This window comes from Gorilla gorilla, chromosome 1, assembly GCF_029281585.2.
Source record: "Gorilla gorilla gorilla isolate KB3781 chromosome 1, NHGRI_mGorGor1-v2.1_pri, whole genome shotgun sequence".
NCBI lineage: Eukaryota > Metazoa > Chordata > Mammalia > Primates > Hominidae > Gorilla > Gorilla gorilla.
In genome coordinates, this window is record NC_073224.2 from 96,580,441 (window position 1) to 96,600,791 (window position 20,351).

Here is a 20,351-nt window from a genome sequence, read left to right on the forward strand (position 1 = left end):
TGTAGTCCCAGCTACTTGGGAGGCTGAGGCAGGAGAATGGTGTGAACCCGGGAGGCAGAGCTTGCAGTGAGCCTAGATAGCGCCACTGCACTCCAGCCTGGGCGACAGAGTGAGACTCTGTCTCAAAAAAAAAAAAAAAGAAATAATAATAATAGGTTTGAAGTTAGTCATCTGAGTGAACAGAAAGCTCAGTCTCTTCCCCCAAGAGGTTGATTTCTGTTGATTTGTGTGTAAAATGATACTCAGAATCTGACCCACCTCTTTATGTTGTGAAAACAAGTGTTGTACAGAGTTTGAGGATACATATGTCATTTATTTACATTGGAAGATTCTTGCCTAAGGGGCAATGCTGAAGTTAGCTTTATGTATTGAGTTGAGACTCTTGGCTTGCAGTACCTGTCATTTGATATGTGCCTCCTGTTCCAGGTTTTATTTTAGTTCCCACTTTCACATCTGAAAAATCACTGCCAGTTACTCAGTGAGTGAAGTAAAGAGATGGCACTTGACCTCCCCAAAAATATGTCATTATATGGATTTTAAACATAGGGAAGAAAAAATTTCTGGTGTGCTTTTCACAAGCTGAGAAGACCTGTTAAGCATGCATACACAAATCATTTTTATAAAAATGATAAAACCTGTACATTGTTAAATCTCCTTGTCCCTATTGTCTTCTTTCCCAGGTGGTTTCCTAATTGTTTTGGTTTCTTCCTCTCCCAAACCCAGGCTGGCTACAGCAAACATCATTCAAGATGTCCAGCAAAGGGAGCAGCACAGATGGCAGAACAGACTTAGCTAATGGTAAGGGGCCAAAATGAAGGTGAAGCTATTTTTACTATCAACTGAGGTTCTCCTCCTCCCTGCAAGATAGAGTGGAGGCCTGGATTTTAGTGGAGAGCGGGAAACTTTCCTGTGTTGTTCTGAGTTTAGGAAACTACACAGGAAACACCTTGGACTATATTGTGCTTTTCCTTCTTCTCATTTTATCTGATCATTTTCAAAATATCAATAACAGAGCTGTACTTCTAAGAGGTCAAGTGGTTTGGAGTTATATAAAGCTATAAGGATGGGCAGAACCTAGGAAATGCTGTTAATAAAGGAGAAAAATAAAATCTAATGGCTAGTAAGAACAAGGGAATTTTAGGGAAGATGAGCTTCCCAGTTATATTGAGAGGTCCCTTTCCACAGTAAGTAGTAGTTTGATAGAGAGATTACATGGCTGGGCATGGTGGCTCATGCCTATAATCTCAGCACTTTGGGAGGCTGAGACAGGCAGATCGCTTGAGCCCAGGAGCTTGAGACCAGCCTGGGCAACATAGCGAGACCCCGTCTTTTTTTAAAAAAAAAAAAAAGGTGATTACATAAGGGATGAAGTTACAACCCAACTAGGAGTGGGACATCTTTCCCCTCCTTATTTCCTTTCCTTACTTCCCCTCCCTTCTTTCCATTTATTTCCTTCCTTCCTTCCTTTCCCTCCTCCTTCTTTTCAGGACCAGTGCTGCCAAGTGTCAAATCACTGGCTTTAGGGCAGATTTGAAGGCAGAATATAAAAATTCTAATAGAGTATAACTACCACCTGGGTTATTTAACCAGCTCTTCACCTCTGAGCCAACTTTTAAATTAGAGAAGCCGCCTTTAAATGGATATCGTTGGGCAGCACAGAGTCCAGCATTCCTTAGCACCTTGAAGGTCAGGATAACAGGCTAAATTCTAGTTGATGTGATTGGAGGAAGGATAAGTGAGATTTTCAACATGCTTTTTTATTGCTCCATATGTTCTTATCACTGCCATTCATTCATCTTTTGTAAAGGAAAGTGGTTCATATTTTTCACTGGGTTTAGTTGAAAGGTACAGGGTTCTAGAGGAGTTAAAGTATACTATTGATTTGGAGCTTGACCATTAGCTAGGTCAAGGATTGGCAAACTATAAATTGCAAGCCAAATCCAGCCTGCCACTTGTTTTTGTAAAGTTTTATTGGAATACAGTCATGCCTGTTCGTTTATGTAGTGTCTATGAGTTGCTTTTGTTCTACATACTGGAGTTGAGTAGTTGTGGTGGAGCTCCATATGGTCTGCAAAGCCTAAAGTTTTTACTATCTGGCCCTTTACAGAAAAAATTTGCAAACCCCTACTCTAGATCTTGGTGATTTACTGTTGGGGACTTCTTGATGAGCTTGTGATACCCTCTGGCCCTTATGTTAATGTGGTAAGGCCTCCAAAATTGTCTATATTTGTTATTCATCATTTTAACAATAAACACTAGATGTTTTGGTGTTTTATTTTTTCTTTTCTACAGACCTGTTAGGTTGGTGTTTCAGTCCCTGCTCACCACTCCCAAGCTCAAGCCCAGCTGCATTTCAAAAAACTGTAACTGCTAAACTTTCGTAGCATATATAACAGGCTCAGCAAATGTGGTTCTTGGGTTCAAATTTCTGTACTTCGTAACTTTTTCTTCCAGCCCCTAGCCCAGTTTTATACTGTGCTCTTAGTTGAGGCTTTTTTTTTTTTTTTTGAGACAGAGTTTTGCTCTTGTTACCCAAACTGGAGTACAGTGGCACAATCTCGGCTCACTGCAACCTCCACCTCCCAGGTTCAAGCGATTCTTCTGCCTCAGCCTCCCAAGTAGCTGGGATTACAGGCACATGCCACCATGCCCGGCTAATTTTTGTATTTCTAGTAGAAATGGGGGTTTCACCATGTTAGCCGGGCTGGTCTTGAACTCCTGACCTTAGGTGATCCACCCGCCTTGGCCTCCCAAAGCGCTGGGATTACAGGTGTTAGCCACCGCGCCCGGCCTGCAAGAACTGTTTATGTCTTCTGGGCTTCTGTTACTGCTTGAATCAAAGCACTTGTATTGTTGATCTTTTTTCAGTATTGGGTTTTGCCTAAGAGTACATTGCTTCAGAGATCTTCACAAATTACTGCTCTAATCCACATGACTAGGCAATAAGGTGCTCCACCTTTGAATCCTTAAACATCAGTATGGTATTGGAGTTGAATAGCTCATACTGGATGGTCTGCCTTTCCTGACAGCTTTTACTTCTGGCGGATAAAATTTATAGCCATCTGAGGAAAGGAGGCCCATGAGCAGCATTTAAAATCTTTATTCTCCCCTTTTTTCTTCACACCTTGACTTAGGTTGGAAGTTGTGGTTGTATTGGCTCTAGAACATTCCTCAAGTTCTCATTGGAATTGACTTGACTGTTGTGAGATAAGAGAATGCAGTATGTAGTTATAGGAGATAAGATCGATAAAAGTGACCTAGTTATTTAACTATCAGCATAGCCGACCTAGAATATACTGAACTTTCGTCTTAGGCACCACTATAGTAGCCCAGCTTTTTATCAATTTTATATATGCTTCCTAATAAAACTTTCTCAATAGAGAGACTAAAAATGTGTGACTAAGAATTATATTAAAAAATTCAAACTAATGGAAGTAAGTCAAAATGTATTTACTAGCAAAAGGTGAGCAAGAACCCACTCAAATGATCACAATTCCCACTTACCCCTTCAGCTTGCTTTCTTAGTGAATTTTAGAAACTTAGGGGGGGAAGAAGCTTAGGATTTAGGTGACAGAAGGTGTAGTGGTACTTTCTTTTTTTTGAGATGGAGTCTCGCTTTGTCGCCCAGGCTAGAGTGCAGTGGTGTGAATTTGGCTCACTGCAAGCTCTGCCTCCCGGGTTCATGCCATTCTACTGCCTCATCCTCCTGAGTAGCTGGGACTACAGGCGCCCGGCTAATTTTTTTGTATTTTTAGTAGAGACGGGGTTTCACCATGTTAGCCAGGATGGTCTCGATCTCCTAACCTCGTGATCCACGTGCCTCGGCCTCCCAAAGTGCTGGGATTACAGGCGTGAGCCACCGTGCCTGGCCTGATACTTTCTTAAAGTAGGAAATGGTGCAACACCACATCCATAAGTCAAGAGTGATTTCTATCAGCTGGTTTCCGTCTTTCGCTAAGAAGATGGCTATGCTAGCTCTTGCTGGAGTTGGCTCTTCTTTTTATATTCTGTTTAATTATTTGCTGTAACTTAATAAATGCCCATCCAATGCAACAGAGCCAGTGGTAGATGTATCAGGCACACTTTTATACAATATGCCAATGTTTTGCCTCTTGAGAACTTAATATAATCTTAGATTGTCCTGAGATTCTTTGCTTTTGTTGAAGTATTTTATTTGTGTGGATTTGATCTTAATCTTTTCAATTTCTTGTCCTTTACAAGATTTCCCCTCAGAGGGTACTCTCTGTAATTATTTGTAATGAAAACACTTCGACCAAAGTTCATTTTTTGGTCTTTTGATGTGAAGATTTCTTAGACTAAGATGGGAAGTCCTTCTGATCACTATCCTGTTTTCTTATTTTTCCCTCTCCTCTACTCATTCCTCACTAACATGCAGGAAGCCTGTCTAGCAGTCCAGAGGAGATGTCTGGAGCTGAAGAGGGGAGGGAGACATCCTCAGGCATTGAAGTGGAGGCCTCAGACCTGAGTTTGAGCTTGACTGGGGATGATGGTGGCCCCAACCGCACCAGCACAGAAAGTCGAGGCACAGACACAGAGAGCTCAGGTGAAGATAAGGACTCTGACAGCATGGAGGACACTGGTCATTACTCCATTAATGATGAAAATCGAGTCCATGACCGCTCAGAGGAAGAGGAAGAGGAGGAAGAAGAGGAGGAAGAAGAGCAGCCTCGGCGCCGTGTACAGCGCAAGCGGGCTAACCGTGACCAGGACTCATCAGATGATGAGCGGGCCCTAGAGGACTGGGTGTCCTCAGAAACATCAGCTCTACCCCGACCTCGCTGGCAAGCCCTCCCTGCCCTTCGGGAGCGGGAGCTGGGTTCAAGTGCCCGCTTTGTCTATGAGGCCTGTGGGGCAAGAGTCTTTGTGCAGCGTTTCCGCCTGCAGCATGGGCTTGAGGGCCATACTGGTTGTGTCAATACCCTGCACTTTAACCAGCGCGGCACCTGGCTGGCCAGTGGCAGCGATGACCTGAAGGTGGTGGTGTGGGATTGGGTACGGCGGCAGCCAGTACTGGACTTTGAGAGTGGCCACAAAAGTAATGTGTTCCAGGTGAGGCAAGGGAGCATAATAGCAACTGAGAGAATCAGGCATGAGTTAGAGAAATCTGAACTGCAGCATGGATTGGGAGCTGATAGTGAGTTATTGTAGGAATTACATATCGGGACATGGCCCTACTTTGGCTCCCATAATGACCTAAATACACTGAAAGACTCTTGGCAACCCTAGATTCCTTGAGCATGTGGACTGTTGGAAGCCTCGTAGGTAGGGTGCATGCAGCTTATTAAATGTGTGCTGGTAGGAGGCAGTGTAGTATAAGCACAGGCTCTTGAACCAAACTGCGTGAGTTCAAATCCTAGCCCTTCTGCTTACTAGCTCAGTGATCTTGGGCAAGTTATTTTACCTTTGTCTTCAGTTTATCTGTAAAATGGGACTAATAACACATAGGGTTATGAGGATTAAGTAACAATAGAAGTTAAGCAGTTAGAACTGTGACTGGTACTTAATAAACATTTGATAAATGTTAGCTTATACTGTTGTTATTCTGGAAAGATTTTACTCCTTGGCCCCATCTACTGTACTGGTACCAGCCATTTATCCTTAGGGTGTTCTCTTTTCTTCCCTGACATTCCCCCTATTTTCCTTTTTCTTTGTGGCAAATTTATATTTACTTTCTGAATCAAGGTAGATTTTTCCTCCTCTATTCCTTTTCTCCTCTGCTAGATACGGTCCTAGTTCATCTGAGCTCTTATCATGTGCCAGTTCAATCTTCCAGAGCCAACTGAAATGCTCCCTTACATCAAAGGAAGTTTTTTCTCTCCCTTTCCTTTAACTCCTGGAAGAAATTGGGCTTAGCCAGCTGTACAAGAGTAGGAAAGCTAAGTTTCCAGCTGTCATGTAAGAAAAGGGGGTAAGTTGAGGTCATCATCATATTTTTTATTCTCAAGTTTACCTCTCTCATTTCTTTTGTGTGTCCTTTTTTTCATTTTTAACACCCCAGGCCAAGTTTCTTCCTAACAGTGGTGATTCTACTCTGGCCATGTGTGCCCGTGACGGGCAGGTTCGGGTAGCAGAACTGTCTGCCACACAGTGTTGCAAGAATACAAAACGTGTGGCCCAGCACAAGGGAGCGTCCCACAAGGTAAGTAAGACCTTGCTCCAAAATTTGTGCAATCCAAATCCTCTGTGGTTCTCAGCCAAGGTTCTCCCTTATCTCTGCCCATTGTGTCACATTTGTTGTGGTCATGTGCCTCACCTCTTTCAGTCCTAAGATTTGTGGTTAAGAAAGGAGCAAAAGCAGCCACCCTAAACTCCTAGGAAGGCAAGTATCTGAAAAGTCCCTAGATCATGCACTTATAGTATTTGGCCCCTAAGCTAAGCCATAGTTGGTTTGGAGATCTTTGAGGTCTCCTGTGCCCTCTAAACCTTTTACATTTATTGTGATTTTTTAGGGTATTTTGACAGTTTCAAGGTGCTAGTGGTTTATTCCTCATGTGTGAGAGCTTCAGCTTACCTGCTCAAACTCTCAGTTCACAAATAGCACTGTTTCTGGAAGCCCTATTTAAAGCTGGGAATATAGGCCAAATAATCCATGGTGGCAGCTAACAAGGAGTTAAGAGCTGCCAGTTTTAAGGTAGGCATGGTGGTGGTCTTTTGTGCCATGAAAAGAGGTTGGTACTCTCTTAGAAACCCTAAGCAAAAATATAAGTGGACCTGGAGTATCCTTTTCTAGCCAAGGCGGCCCAGGATATGTGAAAATTACCTATTTCTTTGATTCTTAACTCTACTCCTAACCCACTAGTTAACTGATTTTTAGTTGTAAGGAACTAAGATGTAAGGAATGAAGTTGGACACCATTTCTCTCTGCACTTAAGGGTATGGAATTGATTTTATTCGAGAATGAACTGTTGCTGGGTGTGGTGGCTTATGCCTGTAATCCCAATACTTTGGGAGGCTGAGGTGGGAGGACTGCTTGAGGCCAGCAGTTAAAGACCAGCCTGGGCAATATAGCAAGACCCCATCTGTGGAAAACAAAAAAAAAAAAAGCGAAAAAATTAGCCAGGTATAGTGCCTTGTGCCTCTAGTCCCAGCTACTTGGGCGGCTGAGGTGGGAGGATCACTTAAGCCCACAAAGTTGAGGCTTTAGTGAGCCATGATCATGCCACTGCACTTCAGCCTGGGTGGTAAAGTGAGACCCTGACTGGAAAAAAAAGAAAATGAACTCTAATGGCTGATGTTTTTCTTTGCTCTCTGTTCATATCTCTTGAGGACTTAGTTGAAATAGCAAATCAACTGTCCTTTGACTTGTTATAGAATAAACAAAACTATAAATAATTCGCATAGAACAAGAGTAAGTGGGCTTAGATTATGTCCTTTCCTGGGATTTTATGACAAAAAGGTAGACATTTCTCTTTTTGGGGCATTTTAAGTGCAGCCCTTCCTAAAGTTATAGGAATGAACTAGATGACCTCCAATTCTAATACTTAGAAACCTCATGTTTTTCCTTTTTCTTCTTCAGTTGGCACTGGAACCAGACTCTCCCTGTACGTTCTTATCTGCAGGTGAAGATGCAGTTGTTTTCACCATTGACCTGAGACAAGACCGCCCAGCGTCGTAAGTGTAGCAGTAATATCATTACAGAACTGTATCTCTTAGCCTTGAACATACTCCATATGTCTTGGTAATGCCTAACTCTGGTTCATCAGAATAGTACCTTTGTGCCTATGGTTAAGAGGGTTTAAGGTTAAGGGGAATTCCTTACTTCCTCTCTTTCTCAGTAGTGAAATACTATTCAGTCTACCTTCATTTCTCAAACAGTTTACTTGTTATATGTGGCCTTTGATAATTTGATGATCTTTTGCTCTTTATTCACTTGGATATCATTCATCTTACCCACAGAAAGCACATTATTCCACAGACTCATGTAGAGGTACAGTCCTGTAAATTTTAAATTTAAATAAATTTTTAATTTAGTTATTTATAGAAACATACAAACATAAAATTTGAACAAAAATACTGGTAGCTGTAGTTGAGTTCTGTTTTATCACAGTTCGTTTGTATGTGAATCTGAGACTCATAGATAAATTTTATTCCTTTTTAACTGTGTGGTATCATAGAAAAAACACAACATCTTGTTTGGATCCAGGCAGACCTAGGTCAAATCTCAAATCAGGCACTACTAGTTATGACTTACATAACCTTCTGAACCTCATTTTCTTCAGCCTTGCTATGGGCATATTTTTTTCCCTACCTCTGTCCTTCCCTCTCTGGTAGTTTCTGTGAGGATATATACACACACACACACACACACACACACACACACACACACACATACACACATATGTACACACATATACACACACGTTTATATACACACATGTACACACATATACACACATATATATTTATATACACACACGTATATATGTATGTATATATATACGTGTGTGTGTGTGTGTGTGTGTGTGATGCCTCAGCATAATGTTTAACACCATGGCTGAAATTGATTAAGTTTTAGCTAATAATTATAATTATTTTAGTTTCCTTTTTTCATTTTTATTGCTCTTACAATAAACAAATACTTCTTGTTTAAGAGATTCAAGTAATAAAGTATACAGACAAAATGTAAATGCTCCCTCAGTCACACCCCCCCCATTTTTTTAGCTATTGAAAACCATTGTGGGCAGGGCACGGTGGCTCACGCCTGTAATCCCAGCACTTTGGGAGGCCAAGGCAGGTGGATCACTTGAGGTCAGGAGTTTGAGACCAGCCTAGCCAACATGGCAAAACCTCACCTCTACTAAAAATACAAAAATTAGCTGGACATGTTGGCATGTGCCTGTAATCCTAGCTACTCAGGAGGCTGAGGCAGGAGAATCGCTTGAACCTGGGAGGTGGAGGTTGCAGTGAGCTGAGATCATGCCACTGCACTCCATCCTGAGTGACGGAGCAAAACTCCATCTCAGAAAAAAAAAAAAAATCATTGTAAGTAATTTTGAACACCTTTTTAGTCCCTTTTGTATACATTTTGTACCTAAATATATATATACACTTTCTCCTTTCTCCCCATAAGTATACTTGTATGTATATATAAACATATATGTATGTTTCTGCAGTTTGCTTATTTCATGTTACAATGTGGGAGATTTTTCTGTGTTGGACCATAAAAGGTACCTTGTTGTTAACCATGAGAGAAATGTCATAGCATTGGTGTACCACAGTTTATTTAACCTTTACCTTATTGATAGATATCTAGATCGTTTATTGTCTTGTTTGTCTTAAAGATTATTATAACAAATCTTGGTCAGGTGCAGTGGCTCATGCCTGTAACCCCAGCATTTTGTGGATCACTTGAGGTCAGGAGTTCGAGACCAGCCTGGCCAACATGGTGAAACCTCGTCTCTACTGAAAATACAAAAATTAGCCGTGTGTGGTGGCACATGCCTGTAATCCCAGCTACTCAGGAGGCTGAGACAGGAGAATCGCTTGAGCCCAGGAGGTGGAGGTTGCAGTGAGCTGAGATCATGCCACTGTACTCCAGCCTGGGTGACACAGCAAGACTGTCTCAAAAAAAAAACACAAAATTATTATAACAGATCTTATAGGTCAGTACCAGTATTGAGTAAGGGATGGCAATGATTTACATAGGACATAAGTAAAATATAAATTATTTTATATTGGGGAATATAACATGAAGGCTGATTATTACTAGACTTATTTTTGGAGAGCTAAGTCCAGAAAAAGCTGTTTGGATAGTAGAAGAATTTCTACAACTGCTTAAAAGATAGAAATGTTTTAGGCTTGGGGAAAAGATATGTTGCTTGTTTATATAACCTTCAAGAGGACAAAGACTGGGAGATTTATAGTGGAAATGGAACAAGCCTAAATGACAAGGGTTCTGCCTTCTAGTACTAGCTTTGTAGTTATCTGACTTTGAGGAAATCATTTAATCTTTTGAACTACATGATGTTTGTTATTTCCAGTTCTAAAGTTCCAGGGTTCTGTAATGGTAATGGAAGATTAGCAAGTTTTTCATAGGGAAGAGCAAAAAAGCAAAAAATGATAGTAAGTTTATTTAATATGCTGTGTTAAAGAGTTGTGAAACAGAATGAGATCTTATCCTGTGGATCAGGTTCAGAGGGAAACTACTGTTAGGCCACCAGGAATTGAATCTGGTGCAAGTAATGAATAGAGCGAATGACTTTGGCAGATTATTGAATTTAGAATGAAATTATATAGGCAGAAAGTCTGGCTGAGAGTTAACCATGAATCTGAACATAAGCAATGATAGGTGGGATAGACTCTAAAGAGGGGTAAAGGAGAAAATGAAGAGTAGAAGGAGGCCCAAATCTAGATTTGAGTAATAAAGACAGTGAGTCTTTAAAGTTTTTGTTGTAAGGGTTAAAGTAGTGTTACAGGCTGGCATGGGGTGAAAAGCTGAACATCTGCTTATGTCAGAGGCATTTTTTTTTTTTTTTTGAGGTGCAATCTCACTCTTTTGCTCAGGCTGGAGTACAGTGGCATGATCTTGTCAGAGGCATTTTTGTGTGAAGTTGGCATAAGGGAGATTTTCTTTTGTATATATATGATGATAGCCAAGTCTCTGAAAGCTAATGAAATTGACTAACATCTTAGGAAAAAAGTTTGATTTGAGCCTGTGGATGGAATATTCCTTTAGCCAGTGGAAGCCAGTTTGAGGTGTTCTTCAAAGAAATCCTTTGGTCTCATCTGTAATTATTTTTCCCTTTTTGCTGGGACATACTTGCTCATTAATTTTAAGGCAAAATTTAGTGAATTTGTTTAATGTTTCCTCTAATGTGAACATTTTTTCCTCCTATTGCCATGATAATCATTTTTATAGCACCTCTGCATGTCCCCTGCAGAGTTCAAGGTACTCTGCATTTACCCATCAGGAGGGAGAAATGTTTGTTTTATGGGATTAAGTTGAGGCATAGTAAGATTGAGCTCTTCAGCAGGATTACATAACTGTGGAGCCAGTACTTCATAATCTATTCCTTAGTTTCTTCATTTTGCTTCCACATGGTAACTTTTGTATTTGTTTGACCTTGTCCTTCTGAAATTTCAAATTGCTAAGGAAATGAGATGGTCCTGTGGGAAGGAGCAGCATCAGCTCCTCCTCTCTTTCCCTGTCTAAAACTCATATTAGAGCAGTCTCTTAGCTAGTTTTGTCCCTGAAGCTGTTATTCTTTTGACATGTTTCCTGCCTTGTGTTTTTGAGATGTGTGGGGGACACCATTAGGGGATGGAGGTTTCCCCTAATGACATTCATTTTCAGTGCCCGCTGTGTTTTTTTTGTTTGTTTTTAATTTTAAAATAAATAGAGATGGGAGCTCACTATGTTGCCTAGGCTGGTCTTGAACTCCTGGATTCAAACGATCCTCCCACCTCAGTCTCCCAAAGTGCTGGGATTATAGGCATGAGCCACTACACCTGGTCCTCTGTATTCATTTAATGAAAAGCTGCAGAGATATTAAGTAAAATCTCTCTACTTTGCCTAGAACAGTTCTAGGCTGAAGTGACTTTGGCTATGCAGAAAGGATGCTAAAATCATTTCTTTACAAAGAAACTTGTTGTCATGGTTATATTTCTTTCTGTTTCCATAGCATCAGAAATAAATAAAACCTTAGACTTAAAAACAAAAACTAAAGCCAAGCCTCTTCCTATAGTTTCTTGAAGTCTTTCCTTTGCTGTAAATTTACCAATCTTCATTATGTCATATTTGACTAATTGAATGCTTAGATCTGAGAAGAATATTCCTCATGCCACCCTTAACCTGGAACAAATTATGGCTGTTTTAGACAGATTATTCTGGATTTCTTCAGTGAAAAATTTATCAGTTTTCAGTGTGCATATTTTAAGCTGGGTTTTTTATTTTTTTACTTTTTGAGACAGGGTCTCACTCTGTCACCTAAGCAGAAGTACAGTGGCAAGACCACGGCTCACTGCAGCCTCAACTTTCTGGACTCAAGGAATCCTCACACCTCAGCCTCCTGAGCAGCTGGGACTATAGGTGCATGCCACCACACTGGCTAATTTTTTATAACAATTTTTTTTTTTTTTTGAGACAGAGTCTCCCTCTGCCACCCAGGGTGGAGTGCAGTGGCACGATCTTGGTCCACTGGAACCTCTGCCTTCTGGATTCAAGCAGTTCTTCTGCCTCAGCCTCCCAAGTAGCTGGGATTACAGGTGCATACCAGCATGCCCGGCTAATTTTTTTATTTTTGGTAGAGACGGGGTTTCACCATGTTGTCCAGGCTGATTTTGAACTCCTGACCTCATGATCCACCCGCCTCGGCTTCCCAAAGTGCTGGGATTACAGGCGTGAGCCACCGCACCTGGCTTTTTATAATAATTTTTTATAGAGATGGGGTCTTGCTATGTTGCTCAGGGTGATCTTGAGCTCCTAGCCTCAAGTGTTCCTCCCAAAGTGCTGGGATTATAGGCATGAGCCAGTGCCTGGCTTAAGTTGGGTTTTAAGTGACTTTTTTTTTTTTGAGACAGTCTTGCTCCGTTGCGCAGGCTGGAGTACCGTGGCATGATCTCTGCTCACTGCAGCCTCTACCTACCAGGCTCAAGTGATTCTCTTCCCTCAGCCTCCTTAGTAGCTGGGATTGTCCCGAGTAGCTGGGATGATAGGCATGCACCACCACGCCTGGCTAATTTTTGTATTTTCAGTAGAGATGGGGTCTTGCCATGTTGGCCAGGCTGGTCTCAAATTCCTGGCCTCAAGTGACCCACCCGCCTCGATCTCCCAAAGTGTCGGGATTACAGGCGTGAGCCACCATACCTGGCCATAAGTTACATTTTAATGGAATCTGAGCAATAGTCTCTGACCTTAAGGTCTTTTTTAGCCTACTGTTTCTGGGATTCTTCTTCCACGTCTCTCCTTGTTCCCAGGTGATAGGGAAGATATATTTATAAATAAAGGGTAGGAAGGTATCTGTAGTATTGTCTGATTAATAACTGGCTGTTACTGTGTTGGACTCCAGCTAAACTGAGGCTTCCTAAAGAGTGGTACATTCATATACCTTTAGTTTATACTTCTTAAGGAACACTAGAAAGTGACTTCACTACATATTTTTTTTCCCCAATCCCCAAAGTCCCATATAATAAATGTAGGTGCTTTTTTCCTGTTGTTACGTACAAAACAAACAGAGAAAACACAACACTTCTTTCTTTCCAAATGAGAATCTCTTTGGTTTCTTATTAGCTGTGTGACTCTCTTGGCTCTCCTTTGCCATGACCATCTGGATCTTTTGGAGTATATAACTTTCTGTGCTTTTCTACTCTTAAAGGAAACTGGTGGTGACAAAAGAGAAAGAGAAGAAAGTGGGGCTGTATACGATCTATGTGAATCCTGCCAATACCCACCAGTTTGCAGTGGGTGGACGAGATCAGTTTGTAAGGTGAGTTTGTGGCTCTTTTGTGTCTTTGACAGTTTATAAGACTGATGCATTGTATACTACCAGGTGCTCCTTTATGGAGAGTTACGAATTTTATAGGAATCCATTAACTATTATCTTGAATTTTTTACCGTTTTCCAAAAATCTTACATGCCTTTGGAGATGTTCTGTTCTCTAATGTAACAGTCTGTGAGGGGTGACTTTACATATTTTAGAGATTATCAAGTTTTAAAGAAGTTAGAGATGATGGTCAGGTGCAGTGGCTCACACCTGTAATCTCGGCACTTTGGGAGGTGAGGCGGGTGGATCACCTAAGGACAGGAGTTTGGGACCAGCCTGGCCAACATGGCGAAACTCTGTCTCTAAAAAAAAAAATACAAAAATTAGCCAGGCATGGTGGTACATGCGTGTAGTCCCAGCTGCTCAAGAGGCTGAGGCAGGAGGATCACTTGAGCTCAGGAGTCAGAGGTTGCAATGAGCCAAGATTGTGCCACTGCACTCCAGCCTGAATGACAGAGCGAGACTGTGTCTCAAAAAAGGAAAGAAAAGAAGTTAGATGAATTGACCAAGGTCCTCATGTGGCAGCTAAGCCATAAATTTAGGTTTACCAGCAAGTACTATATTAGTAAATAATCTACCTTTTTCATATGTAAATAAACGTGCACTAGAAATTTTAAATACTGGTTTTCAATTCAGAAATAGTTTGACTTGGGAGCACTTAGTGTGAACTGAGGGTTTTTTGGCTCTCACTGTCCTGAGCTACCACTTTTTTTTATCCATAGTGATATCTTTGTTACCGTGAACACCTTTTGTTAACACTGGCTCTTGAGACATGACCTAAGGAAAACAGACACTGTGGATTCAGTCTCCATATGTATTAGTTAATTTCCTCTGACCCTTAGTAATAAGCTGTATCCATCCCTATCCAGTTGGCCTATTTTAACTATGTTTCTTTGGGCTCATCAGTTTGAAAGGAGAGAGAGGGACAAGATCACTAGAAAAATGAGTGACTTTTTGCTTTCCTAATGGTAAGTGAAAAGCATCATCTTCCTTTTGAAATGAGAACACATTTTATAGCTATATTTCCAGATTCATTTTATTAATAAGAATCATGGGGAATGGGGTAAATTTTTAGAAAATACATGAGATGACTTTGCCTTGTTCAAGAATCCTGGACAAAACCTTGTTTCTCTCTTCTTCCCCTATTCCCATGCCTTCAAAATTCGTTTCCTCTAGTCACCAACAGTCCTTAAATGTGTAGCCATAGATTTTTTTTTTTTTAAGACAGAGTTTTGCTCTTATTACCCATGCTGGAGTGCAGTGACGCAATCTTGGCTCACTGCAACCTCCGCTTCCCGGGTTCAAGCAATTCTCCTGCCTCAGCCTCCCGAGTAGCTGGGATTACAGGTGCACACCACCACGCCTGGCTAAATTTTTGTATTTTCAGTAGAACCGAGGTCTCACCGTGTTAGCCAGGCTAGTCTCGAACTCCTGACCTCAGGTGATCTGCCTGCCTTGGCCTCCCAAAGTGCTGGGATTGCAGGCGTGAGCCACTGTGCCCGGCCAATTTTTTTTATTTTTAAATAAGAAGCTGTTGATCAAAAAGGGTTGTAGTTTGTGTAGATTTTCAGTTGCTACCTCCTCCAAGTTGAGCATTCACTGAAATTTCGAGTTGAGAGTTCCTACTTAGAGCTCCAGATTACTTGAAAAGTCTGTGTCTCTAACAAATTCCACCACTAGGACCAAGATGTTTGGAGGGGAATGTAGTTTGCTGTATTGAGAACTGTATTCATATGTATGTATGTATTCATATGTATTCATATGATATGTATATCATATTGCCTTAACCCAAAGCTGATACTTTCCCAGGGTTAGAGTAAGGCTTAGAGTTTTAGCATTTCAACACAAGGAGAAATACTCAAATCTTCTGTGTCTTATCAGCCTCAATATTCCTCTATTGGCTATTTACTGGGCAGAAGTTATGTGAAGATTTTTGTTTTTTTTTTTGAGACAGAGTCTCACTTTGTTGCCCAGGCTGGAGTGTAGTGGCTCGATCTCGGCTCACTGCAACCTCTGCCTCCTGGGTTCAAGTGATTCTCATGCCTCAGCCTCCCAAGTAGCTGGGATTAGAGGCATGTGCCACCTTGCCTGGCTATTTTTGTATTTTTAGTAGAGATACGGTTTTGCCATGTTGGCCAGGCTGGTCTCGAACTGTCTTCAAGTGATCCACCCACCTCGGCCTCTCAAAGTGCTGGGATTACAGTCGTGAGCCACCGCGCCTGGCTATGTGAAGATTTTGAGGCACGCTGATCCTACACAAGCAGGTAGCCCTTTCAGCACTCCAGCTCTTCTCTGACATTAGGTTACACTCAACTTCTCTGGCACCTCTCCTGTGCAGCCAACTGAATGTTTTGAGGTTTCTCCTTTCTTATTCTTCCTTTGAAAGAACCCAAACAGCTCATCTTCTGGTATAAATTTGAAAACATTTTTGCTGAATATTATATATCATAATATCATTAACTTTCACTCCTAGCCTAAAGGAATTACTTCAAGGGAATACAGAGAAATAGCTTACTGATCCTCAAGGCTTTTGCATCATTAATACTGAATTTTAGTTTAGGGTTATTAAAAAGTATTTAAGGGAAGCTCTGGGGAGACATGCTTTTTGGCCTGTGGCCAAAAAAAAAAAAAAAGCAGGTAAGTAGAGGAGGTATAGGTGTGAGTCCCTACTACACCTGCTAAGCTAAGCTAATTCCTGCTTAGCTTAGTTTTAAGAATTTATAGGAGTAAAGAAAAAGAGAATATATCAGGTGAATCCTTTAGTAAATTTAGTAAATTTGGCTGACATGAAAATTTATTGCTAGAGGATTAAGTATAGGCCCTGATTGATGAAGCACAGTCAGTAAATCATCTCTTCATTCCCCAGTTCTTAAGCCAACATCAGCAACACTGAGAGAACATTAGATTAAAGGCAGGTATAGAAGAGAGACTTAGGGTAACAAGTTAGTGGGTGCCTGAAGGCATGTGGGAAGAGATGTGGTAAAGGTGTGCACACTATTCCTTACGTGACTTAAAATGTCAAGGGGCTTGGTGTGGTGGCTCATGACTATAAAACTAGAGCACTTTGGAAGGCCAAAGCTGGAGGATAGCTTGAGGTCAGGAGTTGAAGGCCAACTTGGGCAATAGCAAGACTGTGTCTCTACCAAAAAAAAAAAAAATTAAGAAAAAATTTTAATTTTTTAATTAAATATCTCCAGGTGTGGTGGTATGCTCCTGTAGTCCCAACTACTTGGGAGGCAAAGGAGGATCTCTTGAGCCCAGGAGTTTGAGGCTACAGTGAGCTGTGATTACACCACTGCACTCCATCCTGGATGACAGAGTGAGACCTTGTCTCAAAAAAAATAACTAAAAGTAAAATATAAACTATCAAGGGCCTATCATATGTTCAGAAAGTAGTAGGAAAGTTTGTATTAATCTTTCTATGCTTACTGTCTATCACAGGGCTTGACAAACTGTAGTGCTTGTTTTTATAAATAAAGTTTTATTGGAACACAGCCATGGCCTTACTTTACATGTTGTTTATGACCACTTTCATGCTACAATGGCAGAATTCAGTAGTTTTAATAGAGATTAGATGGTTTGCCAGTTTACCAGCTTAAAACATTTACTGTCTTGTCCTTTAAGAAAAAGTTTGCCAAACTCCGTTCTAGCATCATATGTAGAATATAGTAGGCTATTAATAAACACTTAGTTGGGGTGTAGTGGCTTATACCTGTAATCCCAGCACTTTGGGAGGCTGAGGCAGGAGAATCTTTTGAGGCCAGGAGTTTGAGACCAAGCTGGGCAGATGCTGTCTCCACCAAAAAATAAAAATATTAGCCCAGCATGGTGGTGTGTGCCTGTAGTCCCAGCTACGCGGCAGGTTGAGGCGGGAGGATCGTGTGAGCTGGGGATGTCAAGGCTTAAGTCATCAGTAACCTAACTGCCAAAGCAAACAAAGTACTTTTCAAGTCTTTTTCTCTACTCTTGACATTATTACTCCTTCCCTGAAGCACCTTCTCTCCTTGATGTCCAACCACTCCTCATTGTTGTTCATGGGTGTGTCTTCCTTTCTCCACCCATTAAATGCTGATGTTCTCCAGTAGCTCAGTCTTCAGCTCTCATCTTACTCTATACCAGGGAATTTTAACTTGAAGTACAAATATTATGTGAACCTCCAGAAAGTATGCTTATGTGCATTTTTCTGGGGAGAAGGGACTAGAGTTTTCATTATATTCTGAAACAGGCCAGAGATTCTAAAGGGCGAAGGGAAAATCCTCTCTGTATTTTCCCTTGGAGATCTAATTCCATTACCAATGCTTTAACTACCACCTTACACACGGATATATGACTTACATCTGTGTCTGCAGACCACACTTATTCTGAACTCTAGACTTACACCTACTTAACAAATGGATATAATTAACTGATGACTTCAGCCAGAGAAGTCTCAGTGGTGAGTTGAGGACCAAAACCAGATTAGGATGGACTGAGAAGTGAATAGGAAGTAAGAAAGTGGAAATATTGAATGTTGATTGTTCTTTTCAGTACTGTAACTGTAAGGGGAAGGAGAAAAAAAGCAATAGTAGGAAAGGACAGTCAGCAGAAGGATTTTTAGAAAGTGGCCAGCTGGTGTTGAGGAAGAGGTTGAGAAATTAGATAATCATCAAACAAGGTCCCTGGAAGGATGAAATGAAGAGCATTTTTCAAGAGATTGGCTCTGAGATTGAAGGAGACTGGGTGAGAACAGATACTGGATCTGTCTTGTTCCTCACTGTATTTCTAGCACCTAGCATAATATTTGACACATAATATGTGTGTCCTCATGAGTTTAAAGCTTGGATTAGAGAGAGGAAGGAAGGTGAAGGTGTAGTGTGCTTGATAAGAATGAGGAAAGGAGAGGGAGTCTTGAGGATATGGGTGGTAGTTTTTAATAATTATTGTGGGGTATGAGAGGGAGAACAGGCCAAATACAGTTTTAAGGAGGGATTACAGACCCATTGACTTACATTAAGCATGGTTTCTGCCCGTGAGTAACCTTTTTCGGTAGGTAATGTACATGTAAAAAGCTCCATACTAATGTTAGTTGTTTCAGTAAAAAGTAGCAGTATGTGATATAAAACTTGAGGAGAGAGATAAACCACTTCAAACTGACAGAATTGAGGATTGCCACTTAAAATGGGAAGTATGTGGATAAAGGATTTAAGGGTTTGCCTGGCCAACATGATGAAACTCTGTCTCTACTAAAAATACAAAAATTGGCCGTGCGTGGTGGTGTGTGCCCATAGTCCCAGCTATTTAGGAGGCTGAGGCAAGAGAATCGCTTGAACCCATGAGGCAGAGGTTGCAGTGAGCCGGGGTCATGCCACTGCACTACAGCCTGGGTGACAGAGCAGGACCCCGTCTCAAACAAACAAAAGATTTAGGGTTTGGAAATGGATTGGAAAAGGGATGCCCTTTAAGGAAGAGCACAAACCAGAAGCTTGGTTTGGAAAATGTTGTTTATCTGCATCCAGCTGGCAGTTTCCTGCCACTACATCAAATTGCAGCTCTTCAAGGGATTCGTTTGTACATTTTTACATTTTCATTGCTTTTCCAACTGTAGGATTTATGACCAGAGGAAAATTGATGAGAATGAGAACAATGGAGTACTCAAGAAGTTCTGTCCTCATCACCTGGTAAGATTCATGAAGGGCCAGTTGCTCCAGGCTTCCCTGACTCAACCCCAAGGCTGCACCTGAACTTGTTGGTATGGTGGGAAGAGCTTGGACTTTCAAGTCAGTCATCTGGATTTGAATCCTGGCTTTACCACTTACCAGCTTTGTGATCTTGGCAGTCACTTCACTTCTGATAGCCTCAGTTTTTTAATCGACAAAATAGAAATAAAAATAACTGCCTTGCACCTTGATGGTGAGGCCTAATGAGACAGTGTACATAAAATGGCTAGCACATGGATGACAACCAAAAGAAAGCCCCAAGATGCTACCCCCTGAGGTGGTCATGTTTCATCAGTTGTACTCTTGTCTCTGTCTGTCTTTCTCAAATCTCTGGGAGAAGATATAGGGGAGTTTGAAGGAAAAGCTGTTTCCTGAAGATGGTATAACAAATGGGGGGGTGGGGCATCAGTCAGTATCTGCTCCTTATTGCAGGTGAACAGTGAGTCCAAAGCAAACATCACCTGTCTTGTGTACAGCCACGACGGCACAGGTACGTGAGCAGGGCCCAGCTCCTAGGCTGGCATGCCCCCTCTGTCTAGGGAGCTGCTGAGCCAGTGAGGCATGTGCCCTCCAGTGCTCACCACTGTGCTATAGCTCCAAGTAGAGCAGCTGGGGAGTAACTGCTGATGGTGAGCACATAGCGGGAGGATACAGTAGATGACCCTTGGAGATGCCAGGTACCATTTGCAGAATGCTGCAGATGATATTTGGCAGGGCCTGTCCTGAAGCCCAGGTTGCTTGCCTGAGCAGGTTCTTATGCCTTTGACTCATTCCTGAGTTAATGGGTATGACCTTTTTGAGCATTCTGCTGCCCCTGGGTTGGCAGTGTGTTCTTAGTCTACCCTGTACAGTCGGACTTGCCTGGTGTTCCAAATAAGATGGGTACTACACCTGGGTATTTGGAGGGGGCACTACTGGCAAGAAGCCCCACCCCAACCCCCACCTCCTGGTCCCTGCTTTTTTCAGCCTTTGCCTTCACTGCTATGTTCTTGTTCTTGGCAGAGCTCCTGGCCAGTTACAATGATGAAGACATTTACCTCTTCAACTCCTCTCACAGTGATGGGGCCCAGTATGTTAAGAGATACAAGGGCCACAGAAATAATGCCACAGGTGAGACTGTCTTCCTAGGTTTCTTTGGCCCAAGCCTGTTGGC

At 41.6% G+C, this 20,351-nt stretch overlaps 1 protein-coding gene across 19 annotated transcripts in view; it reads left to right on the plus strand.

Moving 5' to 3' along the window:
* The window catches only part of DCAF8 (DDB1 and CUL4 associated factor 8), a 47,772-nt gene that overhangs the window by 18,716 nt on the left and 8,705 nt on the right, over positions 1 to 20,351 (plus strand). For 17 of the 19 annotated variants that reach the window (XM_055363646.2, XM_031011409.3, XM_031011423.3 and 14 more), the window contains 8 exons: positions 724 to 798; positions 4,397 to 5,070; positions 6,020 to 6,160; positions 7,538 to 7,632; positions 13,335 to 13,445; positions 19,087 to 19,159; positions 19,631 to 19,688; positions 20,201 to 20,308. In XM_055363646.2, the coding sequence (XP_055219621.1) occupies positions 724 to 798; positions 4,397 to 5,070; positions 6,020 to 6,160; positions 7,538 to 7,632; positions 13,335 to 13,445; positions 19,087 to 19,159; positions 19,631 to 19,688; positions 20,201 to 20,308 (1,335 nt within the window). Of the gene's footprint in view, positions 1 to 723; positions 799 to 4,396; positions 5,071 to 6,019; positions 6,161 to 7,537; positions 7,633 to 13,334; positions 13,446 to 19,086; positions 19,160 to 19,630; positions 19,689 to 20,200; positions 20,309 to 20,351 lie in introns of those variants that run through there. The other 2 variants (XM_063693720.1, XM_063693719.1) reach the window with 1 other exon arrangement.